This window comes from Sapajus apella, unplaced genomic scaffold, assembly GCF_009761245.1.
Source record: "Sapajus apella isolate SASKATOON/1434 unplaced genomic scaffold, GSC_monkey_1.0 scaffold2, whole genome shotgun sequence".
In the NCBI taxonomy this organism is placed as follows: Eukaryota; Metazoa; Chordata; class Mammalia; order Primates; family Cebidae; genus Sapajus; species Sapajus apella.
This window is the reverse complement of record NW_022436942.1, coordinates 20,719,089-20,742,645: the sequence shown is the minus strand read 5'-3', so window position 1 is coordinate 20,742,645 and position 23,557 is coordinate 20,719,089. Positions and strand designations below refer to the sequence as shown.

At 48.7% G+C, this 23,557-nt stretch overlaps 1 protein-coding gene across 15 annotated transcripts; it reads left to right on the top strand.

Annotated features, from left to right (window-relative positions):
• The first annotated feature begins 64 nt into the window (after nucleotides 1–64).
• DGKA (diacylglycerol kinase alpha) lies at nucleotides 65–23,511 on the top strand. Of its 15 annotated transcripts, XM_032291294.1 has the most exons (25): nucleotides 363–425; nucleotides 836–1,213; nucleotides 5,635–5,779; nucleotides 6,184–6,257; nucleotides 6,886–7,021; nucleotides 7,593–7,667; nucleotides 8,128–8,177; nucleotides 8,533–8,607; nucleotides 8,803–8,922; nucleotides 9,035–9,149; nucleotides 10,364–10,452; nucleotides 10,596–10,715; nucleotides 10,910–11,008; nucleotides 11,186–11,263; nucleotides 11,533–11,606; nucleotides 11,789–11,863; nucleotides 12,596–12,681; nucleotides 12,772–12,861; nucleotides 20,992–21,152; nucleotides 21,428–21,492; nucleotides 21,733–21,823; nucleotides 22,222–22,420; nucleotides 22,528–22,648; nucleotides 22,836–22,896; nucleotides 23,176–23,511. In XM_032291294.1, exons 3-25 carry the CDS (start codon nucleotides 5,716–5,718, stop codon nucleotides 23,257–23,259), a joined length of 2,202 nt encoding a protein of 733 aa, XP_032147185.1. In that variant the 5' UTR covers nucleotides 363–425; nucleotides 836–1,213; nucleotides 5,635–5,715; the 3' UTR covers nucleotides 23,260–23,511. The 15 variants fall into 15 exon arrangements, with proteins under 15 accessions (XP_032147177.1, XP_032147194.1, XP_032147201.1 ...); XM_032291286.1 differs by lacking the exon at nucleotides 836–1,213 and having other exon boundaries at nucleotides 65–433; XM_032291257.1 differs by lacking the exon at nucleotides 836–1,213 and having other exon boundaries at nucleotides 254–425; nucleotides 8,557–8,607.
• Nucleotides 23,512–23,557: the final 46 nt, after the last annotated feature.

The following is a 23,557-nucleotide window of genomic DNA, read 5'->3' as shown; positions in this document are numbered from 1 at the left end:
CCTTTTCTCTCCAACGCCCACCAAAAATATGTATATATTATGTGTGTGTATGTATGCATACACAATACCCACATATGCATATACCCTTCTAGTCAGAGGTCTCTCCTCACCCTCCTTCCCACCCCAGGTTTAAGAAGGACTATATTCCAGGAACCTAAGGCTTTGTTACTCTCCCCTATTTCAATGAAGGGTAGGAGGGAGTTAGATAGGGTTTGGGGGCGGGGCCAGTGAGCAGGATGCCTGGGTCTCCAGTTCCTGCTAGTAAGTCCCTAGGCCTCCATCTCTCTCCCTTGCTGTACCACATTCACCACCATCCATGCGATCCCGAGAGCCTTGATGACTCTAGAAGAGATTCCAGGCAGGAGAAGCTGAAAGGACCTTTCATTCCCTACTTTTGGCCAGGGTCTTCTGTACCACCTGCCAAGGTTAGCAGGTAAAGTGGGAGGATGAGGGCATGGAGAAAGGGTGGACACAGACCAGAGCGCAAAATTCCACCCTAGAATTAAGGAGAGGACATGAGTCTTGACAGGAGGTGTCCTTAGACTGGGGCAAATAGTTCTAAAAGGGAGGAGAGGAATATGGAGGAGAAGGTGGGTAGATTGTCTCAAGCAGAGTGGAGCCCTCGGTGGGAGGGAGGTGTTTGGTCAGGTTGTGGAGTCTGGGACTCTGGCCTTGCCCCCGTGGGATATCCTGAGTGTGAAGTTAGTAGTGGATGGAAGGGAGTTGGGCAGGGAAGTTCAGGATGGCAGCAATCAGGTGAGAGTGAGAAGTTGGTTGGGTGCCCAACAGCCGAGCTGTTCTGTTAGCGGGCCCGCCCGGTATCTTGGCTGCCCAGGTTTGGGATGAGGGGAGAGGCTGTGAGTGAGTAGAAAGAAGGAGAAATAGACGCAGAGCTGCCCCTGGTGTGGGAAGATGAGGAGCAGCTAATGGAGAAAATGTGTCCAAAGCCCCGGACATATTCGAGGGAGGGTGGAGCAGGTAATGGTGAAATGGAAACCTAGAAACGGGCTTCTCCAACTTCGAAGTTCTCAGAGTTGGGGGCGCCGGGCGCGGGCGCGGCGGACAGGCTGGGGTGGGGGGCGGGCAGCTGTGTCGTCAGGAGTGGGGCGGCCCCGCTGCGGCCGCGTCTGCCTGGCCCGTCCCCTCCAGCCCAGCTCGGGCTCCAGCTCTGGCGCCGGCGCTTCAGCTGCCACCGCGAGCCCTCCCAAACAAGGTAGAGACCCCGCGAGCCCCCCAGCGCCCCGCTCTCTCCCCGATTGGAACAGGACAGGGGTGGGGAGCCGAGGACCCACGGGCTGCGTTCGTGCTGCTGGGTCGGGAAGGAGGAAGCATGACAGCTGGAGCGGGAAGCGAGTAGGGTCTGCGCTGGAACGCAGTGGGGGGGTCGCGGGAGGGCTGGGCCAGAACCCGGTGGGTAACGTTCCCAGACCTTCTCCTCCATCCCTTCTGCTCACTCGGAGGGATGGTGAAGCCCGGTTCCTGGGGACCCCACTCGGAGGGAAGTCCTTTTCAGAACCTCCACAGCGCCGCATGGGTGGAGAAGGGTTCTTGTTTGGCCTCCGGGTCCCCAACTTCCCACCCCCATCCTCTCCAGACCTGTCACTGGGAACTTTCTGAAAATACCTGAGTCTGAATCTCACTTTTCACCTTTAGTTAGGAGAAATGAGCCTTCCTGACGAAGAAATGCAAATATTATTGGGCATCTCTTCAGCCTCAGCATAGACAAGCCCACATCCCCCAACCATGCCAGTATCGTAACTTCCTCCTGTACTACGCAATGACACCCTCTACACACACGCGCGCGCGCGCGCGCGCCACACACACACACACACACACACACACACACACATACACACACACACGCCCCTCAGCCAGGGAACACTGCAGTCTTCAGTGTTTGTGGAGGCTTACTGAGTTTTGAGGATTCAAGTAAATGATTCCCTCTTGGGGGCTACCTACTAGCAGCAGGCGTCGGGGAGAGGAGTAGAATACAGTCTGTGATGTGACTCAGGGATTCAGAAGTCCAGGTAATCAGCCCTGGGCCCTCAAATTTGGAGCTCCTGCCCCTCAGGGTTTCTTGTTGGGGCAGCCTCAGTATTCTAGGGACATAGCTATTTCCTGAGTAATGGTCGACTTACATGACTTGGAATGTGAGCAATGAATGCGTAAGGAAACTTTAAATACTAACACAGACTTGGAAATATTTGTCTCTTGGTTAAAATTTTAGTATTTGATGTTTAAAATTAGATCCAGAGAGCCAGAAGCTCTAAGATTTTGTGGAATGGACTAAGGTTGGGTGTCTAGGGTCTGACCGTGCCCCTAAGAGAGTAATTCTCTCACTATGCCTCAGTTTCTTCCTCTGTAAAATACAAGGGTTGGTGACTCCCGGCTCTGTGGATGTTCTAAGATTCTCTGCCTCCAAGTCAGCTTCTTCCTTTCTCACCCCAAGTGGGTAGGGGAGGGCAGGGAAACCAGAGGAGGGAAGGGAAGGGTGAGTCATAAATAGCTGGCAGGCTGGCAGCAGACCCCACCCTCCCAGCCCTGGCATTCGCCTAGACTAGCCCAGGTTATAGCCTCTGGGTTGGGATGGACCTGGAGGAAAAAACTGGACTTGTTCCAGGTCTTTGAGGCCCTAGGATCTTGCAGTTTGCTGCCTTTCGGCTCCAGGAATAGCTAAACTTTCAGTCAGAGAAGTCAAGAGAACCACTGAAAAGATCCCAGGAGCACTCATGTCCAAAATTCCAACCCAGGGATGTCCTTGAACCCTGAGAGTCTAGTTCTAGCCACCACATTATCCTCCCAGAGGCAAAGTTCAGGATCCTGATACTACATGTTTGCACCTGACAGATATATTAATAACAAGGGGTAACATGTACAACTGGGCTCCACTGATGCTGGAAGTCCCTGAAATTTATGCCTTCCTGGCTCAAAGACATCATTTTTCCTAATCTCCAGAAATGTTTCCCTAGGTACTACCCTTGTGTAATAATGACAATAGCTGATATTGAGTTCTTACTCTATGCCATGATGCTTGCTAAGTACATTGCATGTATTATCTTATTTAATGCCCATATTGCAGCTGATTTCTGTAGGTGTTGACTTTACTGATGAGAAAACTGTGGTTCAGGGAGATGCAATGACCTCTCAAAGAGCTAGGATTGTGATCCTTGCCTGTCCAATTTGCAAGTCCATTCTCTTAACTTCTACTACATACTACTTCTCCAGGCTTGAGAACTAGGGAGCTAGGGAGGGGCTAGAAAGAGTTGGATCATTGTAAAAAGAGAGGCAGAGAAGAAGCCTGTCCTCTCTCCTTTGCATTGTAACTTGTTCACCCCGCCCCCCGTCACTTTCTCCCTCAGATTCCATTTCCAAGGACTTTGGAGTCATCTTAGCATCCCCAGGGGAAATCAGAGAGGCTAATTAAGCAAAAGAGGCCCCATTAACCATAAGACTATTAGTCTTCATTAGATCTGTTGGCAGCAGAAGTTGGGCTATCGTCATTGAAAAGTGTCGGATGGGTACAGTTCTTTCTCTAGGATGTCAGTATCCCAGAACCCTCTTCTAAGTGTTCCTGGAGAGCTCCTGGAACAGGAATAATGTGCTGCATAAAAGTGGACAGCAGAGATGTCCCAAGGGCAGAGGCTGCAGAGAAGGTTCTTACACCATCAGAAAGGAAAGGGGTTGGCCTATTCTTGAACACTCAAACTGATTCCCTAACCCAGCAAACCCTAAATGAGTGGGTGGAGATCGGAGTATTTGATGGGGTACTCAAGAAGTGCTTTTCAGCATCATTCATTCATTTAACAAATATTTATTTAGCACCTACTCTATGTACTACAAATTATCTCCTTACTCTCAGGTGGATACTCTGGCATCCCATTCCCATGTAACCATATTTGGATTAATAGCCCCAAAGTATGAATCCTCAGCTTTACGCAATCATTTGTACAACCCATATTGAGCACCCACTACATACTGGGAAGGGTGTCCCAGACAGACAGAACAATAAGTCTCATAGCCCTGAGCAGGGAAGAGCTTGGCATGTCTGAGGAACAGAAAGGAGAGCAGTAGGACCAGATGTGTGAGGAGAGAGTGGAACAAGAGGAGAGCAGAGTGACAGGCAGAGGCACTACCACATGGCCTTGGGCTGGAGCCTTGGATTTTCCACCTATCAACTACCTCAGGAAATCCAAGCTTCTCTGAGCTTGTTTCCTTCTCTGTAGATTGGTTATGCCAATAATTTCCTATGTCTCAGGATTTGATTCAAATTAGGATGTTCTTCTAATTGTTAATACAATAATAGCTACCATTTCTTGTAGGCCTCCTAAATGTCAGGCATTATACGAGCCACTTTTCATATATTATTTTTTTCTTTTAACTTTGAGCACAAATTTTTCTGATCATATATTATTTTATTTAAGCCACACAACTGTGAAAGATGGGTTCTCAGGCTGGGCGTGGTGGCTCACTCCTGTAATCCCAGCACTTTGGGAGGCCAAGGTGGACAGATCACGAGGTCAGGAGTTCGAGACCAGCCTGGCCAACATAGTGAAACCACATGTCAACTTAAAAAAAAACAAATACAAAAAAAAAAAAAAGATGGATTCTCATTCTCCCCATTTTACAGATATAACTTCCCGAAGTCACACAGTGGTGTCAGAGCTGAGAATGAAACCCAGATATGACAGATCCTAGCTCTGTTCCAAAGCCGTGCTATATTGTGTTAACGTAAAATATATTATTACTGTTCTTGAATCATCAAGGGAAGTCGCCCACTGCACCTTGATCCTTGGGCAGGATCCACGAGATGGCTCCTCCTTGGTACCTGAGTCCAGTAGCCAAAACTTGGGGCTTCCTAAGCACTGCTGACCTGTAGGGGTGGAAGAAAGTTCCCAGTAGCCGAGACTCCAGCGCTCGGCTCCACCGTCCTGGACTGGGAAACCACGCGGATACCCAGAGCCTCTTCCCCTGCCATCTCCCTATCCCGCGCGCCTGGGTCCCCGCCCTTCCCCAGTGGAGCTCCGCGGAACGCAGGCCAGGCGGGGCTGGGGCTAGGGACCTTGCCAGAGCTGGTTCTGTGTCGCGCGTCAGAAGCGCTAGAGGTCGTTGCGGGGCGTGGGTGGCTCGGGGAGTGGGTGGCTGAGCCGAGCTGGGGTCCGGCGCCAGAGACGGAACAAGATGGGGTTATGCTCAGGAAGACGCGCTAACGCAGTAAGAGTCACCCAGAGGGCCGCGACTGCCGAGGACCCGAGATGGGAGAGAGCACAGGCTGGGGAGAGTCTGCAGAGGCTGACGACGGCGGGAGAAAGTGCAGAAACAGACAAGGGACACACCCACAGAAACATACAGACTGAGAAAGCCGGGTGCGGGTGGGAAGGTGGGTGGTAGGATGAATCAAGATAGGTTGGGGGAAAAGGATTCAGAAGTGGAGAAACAGGCAGAGGACAGACACTGTCAGGGAGGGTAGAGGCATAGGGAAGAGGGGCACTGGGAAAGGAAGATATTTAGGGAGGGACTCGGAGAGAAGGAAAGAACAAAAATAATAGTGCGAGTAGAAACAGAATGGAGCAGACAGAAGAAAAGACACCCAGAGAGCTGGCTTTTCCCACTGTACATTCTGTCACCTTTCCCCAGGCCTACCCTCTGAAAAGGTCCAAGCATCGGAAGTACTACTACCAAGCTGCCTTTCTGGCCATCCTTGAGAAAAACAGACAGATGGCCAAGGAGAGGGGCCTAATAAGCCCCAGTGATTTTGCCCAGCTGCAAAAATACATGGAATGTGAGTCTTCCTCTCAGGCCTTCAGTTCTGGGAACCTTGCCCCAGAGAATCCCTCCTCCCCCTCATTACACCCCTTACCCTCCCGCTTCCTTGGTGGCTTTGAGCAGTGTGCTGCTCAGATGTGCCCATGACTGGGAACGGGAGGAGAGGGAGATACGGAGATGCCAAAGGCCTTGGCTCTCTACCCACCCTCGCTATACCTGGACTGCTTGCTCCAGCTCTCAGAGAAGAAGAGTAAAGAGTGGTACTGTTTTGGAGGATCTGAAATATTTTTCCCTCTGTATTTCTGTGTTCCTTCCTGGAATTTCTACATCTCATTTGAATCTTTTTTCCTGCTGGATTTCTCTGGCAGGAGAACTCAGCTGGACTAACAATGCTGTTCTCTTACTCTCTCCACATCCTAGACTCCACCAAAAAGGTCAGTGATGTCCTAAAACTCTTTGAGGATGGCGAGATGGCTAAATATGTCCAAGGAGATGTGAGTAGCAGCTGGGAGATCCTCTCCCCGACCAACTCTTCCCATCTTTGTTTTTGATCCCCAACTTCCAGGAGTGATTCCGGGCCTGTCCCTCACTGTCCCCTCTAGAGATATCCAAGCATCCATTGTCACTGTGACTATTGCTTTAGGACAAAATGAAAGATTCTCTTTTTTTTTTTTTTTTTTTTGAGACAGAGTTTCACTCATGTAACCCCAGGCTGGAGTGCAATGGCGTGATCTCAGCTCACCGCAACCTCCGCCTCCTGGGTTCAGGCAATTCTCCTGCCTCAGCCTCCTGAGTAGCTGGGATTACAGGCACGCGCCACCATGCCCAGCTAATTTTTTGTATTTTTAGTAGAGACGGGGTTTCACCATGTTGACCAGGATGGTCTCGATCTCTTGACCTCGTGATCCACCCGCCTCGGCCTCCCAAAGTGCTGGGATTACAGGCTTGAGCCACTGCGCCTGGCCCGAAAGATTCTCTTAACTCAGGACTTAGAGAAACCATACTCCCGCCTCATATGCTTCTCAGCTCTTAACTTGTTATCTCTATCCCCACTACTCCTAATTCTTCAGTCCCAGCTCCCACCTTGAAGACTCCCCAGGGTAATGCTCACTCTCATTATAGGCCATTGGGTATGAGGGATTCCAACAATTCCTGAAAATCTATCTGGAAGTGGATGATGTTCCCAGTCACCTAAGCCTGGCACTGTTTCAATCCTTTGAGACTGGTCACTGCTTAAATGAGACAAACGTGATAAAAGGTATGATCAAGCAGGTAGCACCGGGCTAAGCCTCTAGAAGAAAAATCAAACTAATATGGATTTGGGGATGAGAGTTGACTGAGTCACATGTTGTGCAGGTTGGGGGAAATTGGTGGAGAATAGTCAGGCTGGTCTAGGAGTTAAAGGGAGGAAAGTTAATGGGGAGAGGTAGGCCGGGGGCAGTGGCTCACACCGGTAGTCCCAGCACTTTGGGAGGCTGAGGTGAGAGGATTGCTTAAGGCCAGGAGTTCAAGACCAGCCTGAGACCCTATCTCTAAAAAAAAAAAAAAAAAAAAAAATGTAAAAATTAGACCAGGCATGGTGGCATACACCTGTAGTCTCCAGCTACTCAGGAGGCTGAAATGGGAGGATTGCTTGAGCCTAGAAGTTCAAGGTGCAGTGACCAGTAATCACGCCACTACACTCCAGCCTCAGTGACAGAGTGTGACCCTGTCTCTTAAAAAAATTAGTAAAGAATTTTTTTAAAAAGGGAGGGGTGAAACAAACAAAAGCTAAAAGATGAGCCAAAGTGGAGAGAACCCTGACCTCAGATCTACTTTTTTGTAACCAGACGTGGTGTGCCTCAGTGATGTCTCCTGCTACTTTTCCCTTCTGGAGGGTGGTCGGCCAGAAGACAAGTTAGAATGTGAGTTGCCCTTCTGGAGTGAGCTGGTGGGACAGTGAAGGGAGAGAGAGGTGTTTCCCAGCCTCCTTTCCCTCATTCCTTCAGGATTCCTAAAGGCTGACAGGGCTAGACAAAGGTGGGGCCAGAGAATGAGCCCATTTCCTCTGTTCTCCCAGACTATTTATACCTAATACCCTTCACCATAGCCACCCCGGTTCTCATGTCTTGTACATTCCCATGTAGGTGGCCTAGGATGTCCATGGCATATGGATTGTGTATTGTCTTCCCTGACACATTTCACTGAGGGTGGAATCCACGCCTGTTTTCCCTTCCTTTTTGTCTCTTTGTCAGTCCCGTCCCAGGCTCTAGGCTTCTCACCCAAAAGCTCTCTCCCTGTCTCTCTGTTTCCCCTATATTCTGGTATGAATTCTTTGGGTATCTCTTTCACAAACTGACCCTAGCCCCGTACAACACCCCACAGTCACCTTCAAGCTGTACGACACGGACAGAAATGGGATCCTGGACAGCTCAGTGAGTTGGGGACCCTGTATGCTGGGCAAGGGAATGTGTGTTCATTTGTCTGCACCCTCCCGCCCCAACTCTTCCAGGGTCTTAAGAAGCAGAAGAGGATGGGGGGAGAGGTTGAGTCCTCTAGGACTAAATTTGAAAGTGAGTCCCAAGCTCTTGATCCCTCAAAGAGAATGCTGGAGACATGAACTGGGGGCTGCCTTACAAACATAAAAACACATTTATTTACTTGGCAGACGTACCTGAGAATGAGAGGTGTAAATCTGGGGTGGAACCCAGGAACACTGATATCTGCAAAAGAGTTTGGGTGGTGATAGCAAGGGGGATATGGCTGTGGCTCTTGCCCTTTTTCCTCCAGGAAGTGGAAAAAATTATCCTACAGATGATGCGAGTGGCTGAATACCTAGATTGGGATGTGTCTGAGCTGAGGCCGGTAAGCAGCTCTTCCTTCATGTCCCTTCTTGTATCTTTTTCCTTGGTGAGTCCTGCATCTGCCTTACCTCATCTCTGACAGACAACCTGGTTGCCTTGGCTAGGACAGCTGGGCTGGGTATCCTAAGAGGCAGTGGAGAGGTGCTGGGTCTGAAGACCCATTCACACCGAAAGCTCCTTTCCACTCTGTGCTCAGATTCTTCAGGAGATGATGAAACAGATTGACTATGATGGCAGTGGCTCTGTCTCTCAAGCTGAGTGGGTCCGGGCTGGGGCCACCACGGTGCCACTGCTAGTGCTGCTGGGCCTGGAAATGGTGAGTAGGAGAGACTTTGGAGGATGAGTAAGATAGTTGCCTTGGGTTGTACTTGCCAGGGTTGGCCCTGTAAGGGCTGTGACACTCCCTAGCATCTGCTGTGCCTTCCTAGACTCTGAAGGACGATGGACAGCACATGTGGAGGCCCAAGAGGTTCCCCAGACCAGTCTACTGCAATCTGTGCGAGTCCAGCATTGGTCTCGGCAAACAGGGGCTGAGCTGTAACCGTGAGTAATGGGACCTGGGAGATGGAGGAAGAGGGTCAGCCGAGCAATCTGTGGGAGCCCTGCTCTCTGAACATAGAAAGACCTAGGTTTGAATCCTGGAATCTGCCAGTGACTAGTTATGTGACTTTGGGAAAGCCACATAATTTCTTTTTTTTTTTTTTTTGAGACGGAGTTTCACTCATGTTACCCAGGCTGGAGTGCAATGGCGCGATCTCGGCTCACCGCAACCTCCGCCTCCTGGGTTCAGGCAATTCTCCTGCCTCAGCCTCCTGAGTAGCTGGGATTACAGGCATGCACCACCATGCCCAGCTAATTTTTTGTATTTTTAGTAGAGACGGGGTTTCACCATGTTGACCAGGACGGTCTCGATCTCTTGACCTCGTGATCCACCCGCCTCGGCCTCCCAAAGTGCTGGGATTACAGGCTTGAGCCACCGCGCCCGGCGCCACATAATTTCTTTAAGCCTTAGTTTCCTCAACCGAAAATGAGGTAATCGTGAGCATTAAAAAAGCTGATGCTCCTGAGATGTTTAATCAGGAAAAAAAAAAGCTGATGCAAGAAAATGCTTCGGATGGTGCATGTACATACTGTAAGATGCAATAAAAAATTATCTTTTTTTTTTTTTTTTTTTTTGTGAGGGGGTTTTTCTTTTTTTCCCCGCTGGAGTGCAATGGCGCGATCTCGGCTCACCGCAACCTCCGCCTCCTGGGTTCAGGCAATTCTCCTGCCTCAGCCTCCTGAGTAGCTGGGATTACAGGCATGCGCCACCATGCCCAGCTAATGTTTTGTATTTTTAGTAGAGACGGGGGTTTCACCATGTTGACCAGGATGGTCTCAATCTCTTGACCTTGTGATCCACCCGCCTCAACCTCCCAAAGTGCTGGGATTACAGGCTTGAGCCACCGCGCCCGGCCAAAAAATTACCTATTATGATTACTGTTGCTGTTAGACCTGGGCCTCCCATGCATCACCCAGCTCAGTTCCTGCCTGGCATATGGATGATGTGGGGGCAGGCATGAGGTAGCAGCTGCTCTTTTAGGAGGAAGAGTAAGGAAAAGGTGTGGGTTTTGGAGGTGTGCCCCTCACCCCAAACTTTAATTCTCTATTACACCCTCCAGCAAGAGATCATATCTGATCCTCCCTCACCCCCAGGTAAAGAGGAAATAGTGGGAGGGGCTGCAGCTAAGCCTTCCAACTTCTTCCTTCTCCCTCAGTCTGTAAGTACACTGTTCACGACCAGTGTGCCATGAAAGCTCTGCCTTGTGAAGTCAGCACCTATGCCAAGTCTCGGAAGGACATTGGTGTGAGTGACCTCAAGCCCGCCACATTACCTCCGTCCTGGCCCTGGCCCTGGCCCTGGCCCTTGACCCATTGCTGCCCTCAGCCCCTCCGTCCCCTAGGTCCTGCTCAGACCTTCCCAGACAAGGGACTGCCTTTCTCCCCAAGGTCCAATCACATGTGTGGGTGCGAGGAGGCTGTGCGTCCGGGCGCTGCGACCGCTGTCAGAAAAAGATCCGAATCTACCACAGTCTAACTGGGGTGCACTGTGTATGGTGCCACCTAGAGGTCAGTTTGGGAGCCATCCCTCCTGGCTACATCTTAGGGCCCTGCAGAGCTGCGCTCTCCACGGGCCTCCCAGCCTTCCCTCCCTTACAGCCACAGTTGCCCCTGCTCCCAAGGGCTCTTTCCAGCCCAGACTGCCAGGTTGAGAGGAGACAGGGTCCCCTTCGTGATCTCTCTGTGCCCACCTCGTCTTTCAGATCCACGATGACTGCCTGCAAGCGGTGGGCCAGGAGTGTGACTGTGGGCTGCTCCGGGATCACATCCTGCCTCCATCTTCCATCTATCCCAGTGTCCTGGTGAGACCCTCGGCAGCAGCAGCGGGGAGGGGACAGGAGTGCCTCCCCGATTTCCCACACGCACAGAATGGCATTTAGAATAGAGAACTCATACTTTTAGGATTCAAGTCAGACCCCTCTCTTTAGGGAGTCATGCACAATCCAGCTTTCCCTCTCTCTGCTTTCCTCCCCTGTCAGGCCACTGGATCGGATCGTAAAAATAGCAAAACAAGCCAGAAGACCATGGATGATTTGAGCACCTCTGAGGCTCTGCGGGTACAGGGCTGAGAGTCTTGGGCTTCACGGTGGGGGTTGGTTTTTCACTGGAGCCCTCATAAGTGGGAATGAAATGGGAGAGCCTGGTGGGGTGCGGTTGTTGCTCACTTTCCAGAAACTTCACCGTGGTAGGGAGGGAAGGGGAGGGAAACAGGAGGGAGGGGGGAATATCTTGGTGGAATGGCAGCCCTCTGCCCCTGTCTCCAGGGCTCACCTTAACTCTGACAAAATCCTGCTTTCTTTATCCTTACTTTCTTCCCCCAATGCAGATTGACCCTGTTCCTAACACCCACCCACTTCTTGTCTTTGTCAATCCTAAGAGTGGCGGGAAGCAGGGGCAGAGGTGAGGAGAGATATATTGGGCCTTCTAAGATGAGAGGGGAGGGCCTGCCTGCAGCACTTGGAAGGTGGAAGGGGATGTGTGTGTCTGGAGGGGTATACCTTGAGGAAAACATCAAGAGGGTGAGGTTCAGAAGATCACCCTCCCTCACTCCTGCCATAAGCTTTCCTTTTTCCCACACACAGGGTGCTCTGGAAGTTCCAGTATATACTAAACCCTCGACAAGTGTTCAACCTCCTAAAGGATGGTCCTGAGATAGGGTGAGCACAGGTTAGGGGCTGTGCTCCTAACACACAGTGTTTTGTCTGTGTATCTGTATATGTTAAAAGAGTGCAGGAAAGAGTGCAGGTTGGGAGAGGAGAGCTAGAGGTCCCCAAGAGGCCAGAATTCAGAATGTTTCTTTCCCTAGGGTCACTGGGTATCCCATCCTCCAAGCTGTCTGGCCCATCTTTGTCCTGCTCTCAAAGAATGAAGATACCAGCCAGGCACATTGGCTCATGCCTGTAGTCCCAGCACTTTGGGAGGCTGAGGCGGGTGGATCACTTGAGGTCAGGAGTTCAAGACCAGCCTGACCAACATAGAGAAAACCCGTCTCTACTAAAAATACAAAAAAAATTAGCCGGGTGTGGTGATGTGTCCCTGTAATCCTAGCTACTCCTCAGGAGGCTGAGACAAGAGAATTGCTTGAACTGGTAGGCGGAGGTTGCAGTGAGCTAAGATCATGCCACTGTACTCCAGCCTGGGCGACAGAGCAAGACTCTGTCTCAAAAAAAAAAAAAAAGGATGAAGATACCAATTTTTCCCTAACCACTGAGGAGTGGCTATAACTTTCCCTGTTGTTCTTTTCTCTGCCCTTCATAGAAACTCAAATCTTTTGACAAAGGGGGAGAGGGTCCTAAGGAATGAGAGACAAGAAGCAATCTGCCTGCCCAGGAGTTGGGTAGCCTCAGTCCTGTTACTCTTCTTCATCTTCTTTCTCCCCTTTGTCTCAGGCTCCGATTGTTCAAGGATGTTCCTGATAGCCGGATTTTGGTGTGTGGTGGAGACGGCACAGTAGGCTGGATTCTAGAGACCATTGGTCAGTGCAGGGAGGGGCTCTGGGAAGGGATTGGGTTCGTAGTCTTGCAGAGCTAACTCTTTCCATCCTTCTCTTCACCTGCCTCCGCAGACAAAGCTAACTTACCAGTTTTGCCTCCTGTTGCTGTGTTGCCCCTGGGTACTGGCAATGATCTGGCTCGATGCCTAAGATGGGGAGGAGGTAAGTGGTTAGAAATTGTTTTGCTGTGGGCTGGGGGAAGTTGTATAGGAAGGGAAAGGCACTTAGAGAAGAATCTAGGCATCTGGCGTAGAAAGAAGACTGGGGAAGAAGAGGAGCACAGACAGGTAGTTACAAAAGTGGAATGTCCAAAAAGAAGAGAGCTTTGGAAGAATCGGGGACCACAGTCTGAACCTAGAAGGGTCAAGATTAATAGTCCCCTTCTCCGTAAATATTTTTATGCTTCTCCCAAACAAACAAATAGCCAGGTGTGGTAGCACATGCCTATAGTCCCAGCTGAGGCTGAGGTGGGAGGATTGCTTCAGCTGGAGAGATGGAGGCTACAGTAAGCCATGATTGCACCACTGCACTCCAGCCTGGCAACAGTGTGAGATCCTATCTCAAAAATTGAAATTAAGATTAAAAAATAAGGGAGCCGCAGTGGCTCGGGCCAGTTGTCCTGGCGCTTGAGGAGGTGAGGCTATGTGTTCAAGGCCAACCTGGGCAACATAAGAACCTCTCATTCATTTAAAAAATAATAATAATAAAATAAAAAAATTAAAAGGAAAACATGCCGACAGTGAAAAAAATGATAAGGTTTGAAGATGGGCATTGAAAGGAGTATCACTATGGGAGTGGAGGAAGGAGACAGAATAGAAAATTATGTGTTTTGCAGTATCCCAGACAAGAGATGATGAACACAGAAGCCAAGGCAGCAGCAATGGAGTTAATGAGATAGAAGCCACAGCTCTTGATAACTGATGGGTTGTGGAGGAGGAGGTAGAGAGAAGTCTAGTTTCCTACGTTTGTGGACTGAGCAGATGGGGGTGGCACTTCTTTATTCATATATTTATTTATTATTATTATTATTTTGAGATGGAGTCTCACCTCACACAGGCTGGAGTGTGGTAGCACAATCTCAGCTCACTGCAACCTCTACCTCCCAGATTCAAGCGATTCTCCTGCCTCAGCCTCCCAAGTAGCTGGGATTACAGGAGTCCACCACCACACTCAGATAATTTTTGTATTTTAAGTGCAGACGAGGTTTCACTATGCTGGGCAGGCTGTTCTCAAACTCCTGACCTCAGGTGATCCGCCTGCCTTGGCCTCCCAAAGTGCTGGGATTGCAGGTGTGAGCCACCGCACCCAACCTCGGAGTGGCGTTTATTGAGATTGGGAATACAGGAGGAAGACTAGTTTAAGGAAGAAAGATTCCATTTGGGGCAGGTGGAGATGTTGTGGTGGGTAGTTAGAAATACATGTCGCGGGGGCCGGGCGCGGTGGCTCACACCTGTAATCCCAGCACTTTGGGAGGCCGAGGCGGGTGGATCACGAGGTCAAGAGATCGAGACCATTCTGGTCAACATGGTGAAACCCCGTCTCTACTAAAAATACAAAAAATTAGCTGTGCATGGTGGCGCGTGCCTGTAGTCCCACCTGCTCGGGAGGCTGAGGCAGGAGAATTGCCTGAACCCAGGAGGCGGAGGTTGCGGTGAGCCGAGATCGCGCCATTGCACTCCAGCCTGGGTAACAAGAGTGAAACTCCGTCTCAAAAAAAAAAAAAAAAAAGAAAGAAATACACGTCAGGAATTTAGGAGAGAAGTCACATATTTTAGGAGATATATGTTTGAGAGTCATCTGCTCCTAGGTAGTAATTGACATTCTGAGAGTAGCTAAGATTACTCAGGGTAAGATGTAAGAGAAGTTGAACAAGGACAGCCAGATCTTGGTAAACACCCTATTTCAGTTGAGCAGAGAAAGAGGAGTTATTAAAAAAGTCGGCATTAGTGTCCCACGGCTGCTGTCACCAATTACCACAAACAGTGGCTTAAAGCAACACAAATTTATTATCTGATAGTTCTGGATGAGAGAAGTCCAAAATGGGTCTCACTAGGCTAAAATCAAGGTGTTAGCAGGGCTGAGTTCTTTTCTAGAGGCTCTAGGGGAGAATCTCTGGCCTTTTCTGGTTTCTACAGGCTGTCTGCATTCCTTGATTCAAGGTCCCCCTTCCAACCAGTGGTGTTATCACTCCAACCCCTGCTTCCATGGTGACATCTCCTTTTACAATTCTTTTCTGCTGCCTTCTTCTTTTATTTATAAGGACCCCTGTGATTACATTGGTACCACCCAGATAATCCAGTGTGATCTCACACCTCAAAATCCTCATTTTTTTTTTTTTTTTTTTTGAGACGGAGTTTCGCTCTTGTTACCCAGGTTGGAGTGCAATGGCGCGATCTTGGCTCACCGCAACCTCCGCCTCCTGGGTTCAGGCAATTCTCCTGCCTCAGCCTCCTGAGTAGCTGGGATTACAGGCACGCGCCACCATGCCCAGCTAATGTTTTGTATTTTTAGTAGAGACGGGGTTTCACCATGTTGACCAGGATGGTCTCGATCTCTTGACCTCGTGATCCACCTGCCTCGGCCTCCCAAAGTGCTGGGATTACAGGCGTGAGCCACCGCGCCCGGCCTAATCCTCATTTTTTTTTTAAGGCAGAGTCTCCCTCTCTTGCCCAGGCTGGAGTGCAGTGGCTTGATCTCAGCTAATTGCAACCTCCACCTCCCTGGTTCAAGCGATTCTCATGTCTCAGACTCCCAGGTAGCTAGGATTACAAGCGTGCACCAACATGACTGGCTGAATTTTGTAGTTTTAGCAGAGACAAGTTTCACCATGTTGCCCATGCTGGTCTTGGGACTCCTGACCTCAAGTGAACCACCCACCTTGGCCTCCCAAAGTGCTGGGATTACAGCATGAGCCACCATCCCTGGCCCCAAATCCTCGATTTAATTGTATCTGCAAAGTCTCTTTTTCCATTTAAGGTAACAACATGTTCACAGTTTCTTTTTTTCTCTTTTTTTGTTTTGTTTTTTCAAATGGAGTTTTGCTCTTGTTGCCCAGGCTGGAATGCAATGGCACGGACTGGACTCATTAAAACCTCCACCTCCAGTGTTCAAGCAATTCTTCTGTCTTAGCCTCTCAAGTAGCTGGAATTATAGGCATGTGCCACCACACCCAGCTAATTTGGTTGTCGTTGTTGTTATTTTTTGAGATGGAGTCTCGCTCCATCGCACAGGCTGGAGTGCAGTGGTGCGATCTCAGCTCACTGCAACCTCTGCCTCATGGGTTCAAGTGATTCTCCTGCCTCAGCCTCCCGAGTAGCTGGGATTACAGGTGTGCACCACCACAACTGGCTAATTTTTGAATTTTTAGTAGAGATGGGTTTCACCTTGTTGGCCAGGCTGGTCTCGAACTCCTGACCTCAAATGATCCGCCTGCCTCGGCCTCCCAAAGTGTTGGGATTACAGTCGTGAGCCACTGCGCCTAGCAATATTCACAGTTTCTTGAGATTAAGATGTGGACATTTTTGGGAAGCCAGTATTCTGCCTACCACAAAGACTAAAAAGGAATACTCACAGAGGTCCTCTGTAACTGAGTGATATTTCAGAGGTTAAGTGAAGGCTTTCAAGAATTAAAATGAGAACGAAAGATACACAATTGGCAGGAGTCATTGGCAATCTTTGCCAAAAATGTTTCAGCAGGGTGGGATGGGTAACAGGCAAATTACAGTGGATTGAACCCTCGATGGCATGTGAGGAATTGGAGACTTTTTTTTGTTGAGACAGAGTTTTGCTCTTGCTGCCCAGGCTGGAGTACAATGGTGCAATCTCGACTCACAATAACCTCTGCCTCCCGTGTTCAAGTGATTCTCCTGCCTCAGCCTCCCAAGTAGCTGGGATTAAGGCATGTGCCACCATGCCCGGCTAATTTTGTATTTTTAGTAGAGATGGGGTTTCTCCATGTTGGTCAGGCTGGTCTTGAACTCCCAACCTCGGGTGATCCACTCGCCTCAAGGTGCCAAGCCAAAGTGCTAGTATTATAGGCATGAGACACTGCACCCAGCTGTGGAAATATTTTAAAAATCCTTTTTCTCCCCGACTACAAATGTAATACATGCTGGTGGTAAAAAAATAACTCAAACAATTCATATATATGTACCAAAAAAGTAAAAGCTCCCTATAATCTATGCCCTACAGTTTTCGGGGCTGTTCCTCCATGTTTTACTTTTGACATTTTTTTTCCTTTTTCTTTTTTCTTTTTCTTTTTTTTTTTTTTCTTTTTGAGACAGAGTCTCACTCTGTCGCCCAGGCTGGAGTGCAGTGGCGTGATCTTGGCTCACTGCAACCTCCACCTCCCAGGTTCAAGTGATTCTCCTGCCTCAGCATCCTGAGTAGCTGGGACTACAGGCACGTGCCACCACTCCAGGCTAATTTTTTTGTATTTTAGTAGAGATGGGGTTTCACCATATTGGTCAAGATGATCTCGATCTCTTGGCCTCGTGATCTGTCTGCCTCAGCCTCCCAAAGTGCTGAGATTACAGGCATGAGCCACTACACCCAGCCAGCATTCAGTTTTTTAATCTTACAAACCATGCTGCAGTGAACACTCATACATCTATCTCTGCACACAAATATGAACATTTCTCTAGGAGAGAATTCTAAAAGTAAAATTGCTGACTCAGAGAATCTGGACTTTTTTTTAAGTTTATTTTTTATTTTTTGAGACGGAGCTTCGCTTTTGTAGCCCAGGCTGGAGTGCAAGAACACAATCTCAGCTCACTGCAACCTCCGCCTCCTGGATTCAACTGATTCTTGTGCCTCAGCCTACTGAGTAGCTGGGACTACAGGCGTGCAGCACCACACCTGGCTAATTTTTTGTATTTTTAGTAGAGACGAATTTTCACCATGTTGGCTAGGCTGATCTCGAACTCCTGACCTCAGGTGATTCTCCCACCTCGGCCTCCCAAAGTGGTAGGATTACAGGCATGAGCCACCACACCTGGCATGAATATTTTACTATTAATACTTATTTTCTTTTTTAAAAAATTACACAAATAGCCCAACACAGTGGTTCACACCTGTAATCCCAGCACTTTGGGAGGCCAAGGCTGGAGGATCGCTTGAGCCCAGGAGTTTCAGACCAGCCTGGACTGCATAGTGAGACTTCGTCTCTATGAAAAATAAAATAATTAGCCAGGCATGGTAGCACACGCTTGTGGTTCCAGATACTCAGGAGGCTGAGGCAGGAGGATAGCTTGAGCCTGGCAGGTTGAGGCTGCAGTGAGCCAGTGCACTCCAGCTTAGGCAAGAGTGCAAGACCCTTCTCCAAAAAAAATTACACAAATAAATCATCAGTACATTGTAGTTGTAAAAGATTTAAAGACTCTTAATGTAACATAAGTCTTTACATACAAGACTCTTCTTTCCTATCCCCCACCAAATTCCATGTACCTTCTCAGAGATAAACGCTGTTTCCTATTTACTCTCATTTTTCTGTTTTTACATGCATGCACACATACACATATGCATATACACACGCTTTTTTTTTTTTTTTTTTTTTTGAGACAAAGTCTCACTCTGTCACCCAGACTGGAGTACAGTGATACAATCTCGGCTCACTGCAACCTCTGTCTCCTGGATTCAAGTGATTCTCCTGCCTTCGCCTCTTGAGTAGCTGGGATTACAGGTACCTGCCACCATGCCCAGCTAATTTTTGTATTTTTAGTAGTGACAGGGTTTCACCATGTTCACCAGGCTAGTCTCAAACTCCTGACCTTAGGTGATCTGCCCACCTTGTCCTCCCAAAGTGCTGGGGTTATAGGTGTGAGCCACTGCTCCCAGCAAAAAATATGTTATGATAAAATTTTGATAAAAGTTGCCAAAATGCTTTCCAAAAATGAGTTATCAAGTTATGCTACAGCTAACAGCAAATGAAAATGCCAGTTATTCATAAACTCATTAACACTTAATTTTTCCAATCTCTTTATACTTTGCCAGCCTGATAGACAACAAAAGTTAGCTAATTGTTTAAATTATGGTTCTTGAAATTTTTAGTAATACTGAGCACCTTTCCTATGCATATTGGCCATTTGTATTTTTCCTTCTATGATAGACTTGTTTGTATCACTTGCCCATTTTTCCTTTTTCGTTTTTTGTTTCTTTCTTTGTTTTGAGATAGAGTCTTGCTCTGTTGCCCATGCTGGAGTACAGTGGTGAGATAACAGCTCACCGCAGCCTCAAACTCCCAGGCTCATGCAATCTTCCATCTCAGAGTAGCTGGGACTACTGTCACATGCCACCACACATGGCTAAGTTTTTTTTGTTTTTGAGACAGAGTTTCACTCTTGTTCGCCAGGCTGGAGTGCAGTGGCGCGATTTTGGCTCACTGCAACCTATGCCTCCTGGGTTCAAGCAATTCTCCTGCCTCAGCCTCCCGAGTAGCTGGGATTACAGGTGTCTGCCACCACGCCCAGCTAATTTTTGTATTTTTAGTAGAGATGGGGTTTCACCATGTTGACCAGGCTGGTCTCAAACTCCTGACCTTGTGATCTGCCCACTCACTGCAACCCAGCATTTTCAGCCTCCCAAAGTGCTGGGATTACACGGAGCACTGTGAGCCACCATGCCTGGCCTATACTTGGCTAATTTTTACATTTTTTGTAGAGATTAGGTTTTGCCATGTTTTCCAGGCTGGTCTCGAACGCCTGACCTCAAGTGATCACCCGCCTCAGCCTCCCAAAGTGCTGGTAGTACAGGAGTGAGCCACTGCACCTGGCCTTGTTTGTTTGTTTTTTGAGATTGGATCTCACTATGCTGGCCAGTCTAGTCTTGAACTCCTGGGTTCGAGCAATCCTCCTGCCATGTAGCTGGTATTATAGGCACTACCATGTCAGTCTAGTTTTAAATTTTAATATAATTATACTTATCTATCTTTTTTCTTTTGGGCTTCTAGTTTTGTATTCATTCAAAGATTATAAAAACATGTACTAATGTTTTCTTCTAGTACAAATTCTGGCCAGGCACAGTGGCTCACACCTGTAATCCCAGCACTTTGGGAGGCCAAGGCGGGCAGATTGCCCATCTCTACAAAAAAATACAAAAGTTAGCTGGGTGTGGCGGTGTGGGCCTGTGGTCCCAGCTACTCAAGAGAGTAAGGTGGGAGGATCCCTTGAGCGCAGGAGGTCAAGGCTGCAGGGACCATGATCACAACACTGCGCTCCAGCCCGGGCAACAGACTGAGATTCTGTCTCAAAACAAAACAAAACAAATTCTGCTTCTTTTTTTTTACATTTAAATTATTTGATCCATTTGAATTCATTTTAGTATAAGGAGTGACTTCTACATTTAGCACTATTTGTTTTTCTAATTTTGGATTCAGGGGATATATGTGCAGGTTTGTTACATGGGTATGTTGTGTGATACTGAGGTTTGGGTTATGGATGATTGCGTCATGCAGGTAGTGAGCATAGAACCCAGTAGGTATTTTTTCATGCTGCTCCTCCCTTCCCCCAGCACCATTTATTGAATAATCTTTCTTTTCCCCATTTATTTGAAATGATATCATAGACTAAATTTCCACATATACTTGAGTCTATTTGGGCACCCTATTCTTTTTTTTCTTTTTTTTTTTTTTTGACAGAGTCTCGCTCTGTCGCTAGGCTGGAGTGCAGTGGCGTGATCGCAGCTCACTGCAACCTCTGCCTCCTGGGTTCAAGCGATTCTTCTGCCTCAGCCTCCCAAGTAACGGGGACTACAGGTGCGCACCAGCACACCCAGCTAATTTTTGTATTTTTAGTAGAGATAGGGTTTCACCGTGTCAGCCAGGATGGTCTGGATCTCTTGACCTTGTGATCCACCCTGCTGGGCCACACTCTGTTCTTTACTATTGAGCCTTTTATTCCATTCACTCTGCCAGTATAACACTGTTTAGACATGGTTGCTTTATACTGTGGTCTGTCTGAATGGGGAGTGAAAGCATCAGGTGTTGAGGGTGAGAGAGGATTACCCCATTTGTCACCCATCTTTTTATCATTCTCCTGGCTATTCTTTCCAACCTTTCAGATGACTTTTGGCACCATCTTTGAATGTGCACACACATTGGAAACATTCACCCTCCACACAGTGTGGAGGAAAGGTCCATGGGAGCTGTGACCATGCACCCTGCCCTGTCACTGGAAAGGGCTGAGAGGCTCTGCAGAAACAGGGCAGAAGGTCCCCGGGAATCTGTGGAGCTGGGAGCTGAGAAGAGGCCTTTCTGGGACCCAGAGCTCAGTGCTAACCTGTCTTCTCCATTCCTAGGGTATGAAGGACAGAATCTGGCAAAGATCCTCAAGGATTTAGAGATGAGTAAGGTGGTACATATGGATCGATGGTCCGTGGAGGTGATACCCCAACAAACTGAAGAAAAGAGTGACCCGGTCCCCTTTCAAATCATCAACAACTACTTCTCCATTGGTGTGGTCAGTGCAATGGGGCCTGGGGAGAAGGGAGAAAGTAGAGGCCAAGCAGGCAGTGGCTGGAGGAGAGCAGAAAGGGAAGGGGTAGGTTAAGTGACCTGTGACACAGGGAAATCCAGAGTGCAGTACAGTGGTGTGAGTTGCAAGAGAAGATCTTGGGACATGCCAGCAGGGAACAGCATGGGGACTTGGGAGAGAGGAGAGATGGCGAGGGCGAGAGCGAGCTCTGGACTGAGAGGGAAGGCAGGTCCCTGATCTTCATGTCCTGAACTCTCCAGGATGCCTCTATTGCTCATCGATTCCACATCATGCGAGAGAAATATCCTGAGAAGTTCAACAGCAGGTGAGGGAAAGGAGAGGGGGGTGTGGGCATACACAGTGTCAGGAGCCAGGTTGTGACCAAGTTTGACTCAGATTGCTTAGAAGGGCAGTGACACCGCTAGGATATCCCCCAACCGAAGCTACCCTTATTCCCCATGGGACTGAAGTTAGGAGGTTGATGCCCTTCCCTGTCACTTACCACCCCTGCCAGCACTGTGTAACCTGTCCCTCCCTACTGGGCCTTGTGTTGGGGCTGGCACAGAATGAAGAACAAGCTATGGTACTTCGAATTTGCCACATCTGAATCCATCTTCTCAACATGCAAAAAGCTGGAGGAATCTTTGACAGTTGAGGTTTGTGTAGTAAGACTCAACCCTACATCCTCTTCACTTTTTTTTTTTTTTAAAGTTTTTGAACTTTTAATTTCAGGTATGTCTCAGTACATTTTTATTTTATTTCATGCTTAGTAGCGTGAAACCTTTTCACTTCTTAATAGCCAAGTTTGTCCCTCCATGGCACCCTTAGGAACTTCCCATTTTCTTTCACCTATACTTCTTTGACTTCCCAGCTCTCCCACTCCAGTTCTCCAAATCCTCAAGATACACTAGTCCCTATTTCCATCCCTTGGACACCTCCAAATCCTGACCTCCCCAGTTTGTCATCTGATGGAGGAAGTGGTCACATCTATGATTGTGCCATGAGGTAAGGATCTGTGCCCTCCCCAACTGGGACTGTGCCTCCCTCCCCTTAGATCTGTGGGAAACCGCTGGATCTTAGCAACCTGTCCCTAGAAGGCATCGCAGTGCTGAACATCCCTAGCATGCATGGTGGCTCCAACCTCTGGGGTGATACCAAGAGACCCCATGGGGATATCTGTGGGATCAACCAGGCCTTAGGTGTTACAGCTAAAGTCATCACTGACCCTGATATCCTGAAAACCTGTGTACCAGGTGAGAGGAGCAGCCTTGGGAGCTGAGTGGGCAGGACCAAGGGAAGGTATGACTCCCTTTGGGGACACCATGTTTATGTAAAACTTATCTCCCTACTTCATCCCCAGACCTAAGTGACAAGCGACTGGAAGTAGTGGGGCTGGAGGGCGCAATTGAGATGGGCCAGATCTATACCAAGCTCAAAAATGCTGGACGTCGGCTAGCCAAATGCTCTGAGATCACCTTCCAGTAAGGAAGACTCCACCAGGGTCCCTGAGGGAAGATGTGGGGCCTGGACAGCAGAAGGGTCATGGGAATGGTGGGGAGGGGCTTTACTAGATCTCCCGCAGTGACAAAAGGTCTCTAAGCCAACCTGAGAAGCAGTTTTGGTATTCGATTGGTAAGGAAATCACCAATGTTCCTTGGCCTCCCATAGCACCACAAAAACCCTTCCCATGCAAATTGACGGAGAACCATGGATGCAGACTCCCTGTACAGTGAGTATTGCCTACGCCAGCCAAAAGCTGAACCCCTCCCGTGGGCTCCGTGGATCCTAAATCCCCATTGCACAGCTTCTTTACACCCTTCTGATGCCTCAACTTCCCCTGCACATCATTCATCCTAAACTCTGATTTCTCAACCCCTGGCTTCCCTGTCGTGGCCTCTCTGGGAACCTAGCAACTCACCCCAAACACCACAGATTTCCCTCCAAATCTCTGAAGCTGCAGCCCTAAGCCACCAGGTCCTGCCTCTGAATGTGTTCCCTTCCCTTCCAGATCAAGATCACCCACAAGAACCAGATGCCCATGCTCATGGGCCCACCTCCCCGCTCCACCAATTTCTTTGGCTTCTTGAGTTAAGGGGGACACCCTTGGCCTCCAAACCAGCCTTGAACCCACCTCCCTGTCCCTGGACTGGACTCCTGAAGCTCTGTACATTGCTGCCACACACTCCTGCCAGCTCGGAGTGTTCCTTCACCCTCACAGTATTTATTATCCTGCACCACCTCACTGTTCCTCATGCGCACACATGTACACACACCCCAAAACACATACATTGAAAGTGCCTCATCTGAATAAAATGACTTGTGTTTTCCTATTGGAATCTGCTAAGTAAGTGATACACTTCCTTCTTTTATACCTTCACTCCTTAAATGAC

Excerpts from the sequence above, each read along its gene's own strand:
- DGKA (XM_032291266.1), top strand. The coding sequence starts at position 5,563 with ATGGAGCAGACAGAAGAAAAGACACCCAGAGAGCTGGCTTTTCCCACT. Across the intron at positions 8,178-8,532 it reads ATGGGATCCTGGACAGCTCA|GAAGTGGAAAAAATTATCCT; the intron begins GTGAGTTGGGGA and ends TTTTTCCTCCAG. Across the intron at positions 11,264-11,532 it reads GCACCTCTGAGGCTCTGCGG|ATTGACCCTGTTCCTAACAC; the intron begins GTACAGGGCTGA and ends CCCCCAATGCAG.